This window comes from Neopelma chrysocephalum, unplaced genomic scaffold (assembly GCF_003984885.1).
Source record: "Neopelma chrysocephalum unplaced genomic scaffold, ASM398488v2 Primary Assembly neopelma1_97203, whole genome shotgun sequence".
In the NCBI taxonomy this organism is placed as follows: domain Eukaryota; kingdom Metazoa; phylum Chordata; class Aves; order Passeriformes; family Pipridae; genus Neopelma; species Neopelma chrysocephalum.
Window position 1 is genome coordinate 1 of NW_020925844.1, and position 3822 is coordinate 3822.

At 59.4% G+C, this 3822-nt stretch overlaps 1 protein-coding gene across 1 annotated transcript; it reads right to left on the reverse strand.

Annotated features, from left to right (window-relative positions):
* Window positions 1-457: 457 nt before the first annotated feature.
* On the reverse strand, window positions 458-3480 carry LOC113961442 (antigen peptide transporter 2-like). Its single transcript, XM_027671755.1, has 6 exons — window positions 3277-3480; window positions 3009-3197; window positions 2618-2791; window positions 2045-2204; window positions 1612-1739; window positions 458-1039 (listed from the first exon to the last, which is right to left on the reverse strand). The coding sequence occupies exons 1-6, from the start codon at window positions 3478-3480 to the stop codon at window positions 812-814; spliced, it is 1083 nt and encodes a 360-aa protein (XP_027527556.1). The 3' UTR covers window positions 458-811.
* Between the last annotated feature and the right edge of the window lie 342 nt (window positions 3481-3822).

Genomic DNA, 3822 nt, shown 5'->3' on the forward strand with positions numbered 1-3822 from the left:
GCACACATTGTCTTTAACCTAAGACACCTGGTACCAGGACCCCCCTGAACTCCCATTCCTCAGCAGTGGCACCCTCCTGCACCCCCTTATCCTGCAACCCTCCATCCCCTTCTCTGACATCCCGCCAGTGCTATGTTTTGGATTCGGAATGAGAATGGTGCTGATAACACACCAATGGTTTGGGTTTCTTTCTAAGTCGTGTTTATCCTGAGTCAAGGACTCTTCCTTGTCTCCTGCTCTGCCAGTGACGAGATTCACAAAAGAAATTGGGAGGGAGCACAGCTGGGTCAGGGGACCCGAACTGAGCAAGGGGATATTCCACACCATGGAATATTATGCTCAGGATATAAACTGGGGGCAGGTATCTGGAAGGGGCCTATCTGGGTGGGGGCAAAGGGGTCTGACATCAGTCTGCAGGTGGTGAGCAATTGCACCGTGTATCACTTTGTTTTCTCTTTTTGTTATCATTATTATTATCATTTACCATTATTATTGCATTTTACTTTATTTACAATTATTAAACTGTTTTAAACATACAAGTTTTACTTTGGTCCTTGTGTTCCCTGTGTCCCTGCCCACCATGTGACCCTCATGTCCCCACTGCTGTAGTTTTAAGCCCAGCTGGAAATTAAGCCCCTTGCTGAACCCTCCCTGCTTCCCATCCCTGGTGGAATGGGGAGGAGAATCAAAAGGACACAGGGAGTGGGGATCCAGGGGATGGGGGGATGAGGGACCCACAGGACACAGGGACTGAGGACACTAGAGACAGGAATGGGACACAAACACCAGGAATGGGGACACCAATTCCCCTTTATTCCCTGCCTCCCTCTCCCGTGGCGTCCGGCCGCCCGGTCCCACCTCCGCCCTGGAGCAGGCGGCTGTAGGCCCCGTGGCGTTCCCGCAGCTCCGCCGGCGTTCCCGCCTCCGCCACGGCCCCGCGCTCCAGCACCACGAGGCGATCGGCCGCTTCCAGCACCCGCGGCCGGTGGGAGACGACCAGCACGGTCCGGGCGAGCCCAGTGCGCACCCAGCGCTGCGCCTGGGGCCAGACAACCCTGATCCCATCCCATCCAACCCTGTCCCACCCAATCCCATCCCACCCCAACCCATCCCACCCCTTCACCACCCGCATCTCCACTCCCACTTTCCTCTCCTGTCCCCACTGTCCCCATCCCCACTGTCCCATCCCACCCCATTCCCACCACCCCAACCCCTCCCATCCCATCCCATTCCATCTCTCTGTCCTCATCCCAACATTCCCAACTCCACCATTCCCACACCATCCCATCCAGCCCCATCACATCTCTTCATCTTCATCTATTCATCTCAACTTGCTACCATCCCACCCGCCCGGTTTTTATCCCATCCTCACCATTCCCATCCCACCATCCCATCCCATTTCTCCAGCCTCTTCCCACCTTCCCACTCCCTACCTTGTTGACCTACCCCACCACATCCAATCCCTTTGTCTTCATCCCATCATTCCCAACACCATCCCACTACCTCATATTCCCCCCATCCCCTCTCCCCAGTCCCATCTCAGCCATCCCATCCCTCCATTGCCCACCTCACCTCAGTCCCACCCAATCCCCCTCATCCCACCCCACTCACCGCCCCCTCGTCTCCGTCATCCAGCGCCTCGTCGAGGATGAGGACGGTCGGACGCCGGAGCAGGGCCCGGGCCAGGGCCAGGCGACACCGCTCCCCTGCCGCCAACTGCCCCCCGAACTCCCCCACCTCTGCGGGGGATCCCATGGGATCAGTGGGATCCAGCCCCTGGGGTCCCCCACATCCCCCTGCCAATCGCCCCCTGCTCAGACACCTCTGCCAAAGTATCCCAAAACCAGCAGGATCCATTTCAGGGGTGCCCCCATGCCCCCAGCTCTCACCGGTGTCCCAGTCCCACTCCAACCCTGGGATGAAGCCCCTGGTTCCAGGATTCCCCTGGGAGCCCCCCACGGTTCTCACCAGTGTCCCAGTCCTGCTCCAACCCCGAGATGAAGTCCCTGGCCCCAGGATTCCTCCCGCACCCCCCAGCTCTCACCGGTGTCCCAGCCGTGCTCCAGCCCCTGGATGAACTCCATGGCTCCGGCAGCAGTGGCCGCCTCCCGCAGCTCCGACTCCTCGCAGCGCTCCAGCCCCAGCACAACATTCTCACGGATCGTTCCGGAAAACAGGAGAGGATCCTGCTCCACCAGCACCACCTGCCCCAGCCCCGAGCCTGTGAGCTGTCTCAGCTCCTGGTGTCCCCATCCCTGTTCCGTGGCCAGATCCCAATCTTGGTGTCCCCATCACTGTCCCCACTGTCTCCCTCCCTAATCCCACTGTCCCCAACCCCATCCCTGATGTTCCCATCCCATTTCCCACTGTCCCCATTCCTACGCCTGGTGTCCCCATCCTTGTTCCTACTGTCCCCATCCCTGTACCCAGTGTCCCCATCCCATTTGCCACTGTCCCCATCCCACCTCAGTGTCTCCATCCTATCCCTGGTGTACCCATGCCTTTTCCCAGTGTCCCCACCCCTGTCTCCCAGGTCCCACTTCCATTTCAGCCCCCGTGCCTGTCCCCATTGTCTCCATCCCATTCCTGGTGTTCCCTGTCTCCCTGCTTTCCCCACCTGCCGGTGTAAGTACTGGTGGTCATATTCCTGCAGTGGGATCCCATCCAGCAGCACCTTCCCGCTCCCAGGATCCCGCAGCCGCTCCAGCAGTGCCACGGCTGTGCTCTTCCCGCTCCCGTTGGGCCCTGCCAGTGCCGTCACCTCCCCGGAACGCACCTCGAAGGACACGTCCTGTGGGATGGGGACAGCTGATGCTGGAATTCCCACCCCTGGGAATCCACACCGACCCAGGATACACCTTGAAGGACATATCCTGCACGATGGAGAGGATGACGCCATCCCATCCCTGGGAATGCACAATCTCCCCTGGATCTGCCTTGAAGGACACATCCTGCAGAATTACATAGGAATTCCCACGCCTGGGAATCCCCACTCCCCCCAGACCCACCTTCAGCGCAGGGCGCTCCGGATGCCCGGGATATGTGAAGCAGACCCTCTGGAAGGTGACGTCGCCCCGGAGCTTGGAGGGCTCCAATGTCCCCCCCATGTCCCTCGTGGGTTCCTGATCCAGGTATTCCCAGATTTTCTGCCCAGCAGCCACATTGGTCATGAATTCATTGAAGCCGATGAGCAGCACCTGGGGAACGGGAGGGGGTGGCACCAGGATAGATGGAAACAGGGATGGATGGATGGACACATGGATTCTATGGGATCACCTGGACATGGCTGCCAACCGTGTCCCGGTACAGCAGGAAGGTGACGAGAACCCCAGGAGTGATGGATCCATCACAGAGCTGCTGGTGGCTCCGGAAGAGCACCAGGACCCGGATGGCCAGTCGGAGGACCTGTAGGTGGGAACAGGGATACTGGTGTCCCCATTCCCAGTTCTGGTGTCCCCATCCTGTCCCTGGTGTCCTCATCCCAGTCCCGGTGCCCCCAACCTGGTCCTGGTGTCCCCATTCCCATTCCCAGTGTCTCCATAACTTCTCTTGTTATCCCTGTCTCTGTCCCAGTCTCCCCACTTCCTTTCCTGGTGTCCCCATTCCTGATCCTGGTGTTTGCATCCCTTGTCCTGGAGTCCCCATCCTGCTTCTGGTGTTGGCATTCCCATTCCTGGTGTCCCCATCCCTGATCCCAGTGCCCCTGTTCTGGTCTTCCCAGTCCCATTCCTGCTGTTGCCATCCCAGCTCCTGGTGTCCCCTTTCCTGGGTGGCCCCATCCTGCTCCCAGTGCCCCCATCCCAGTGTCCTCATCCCTCATCC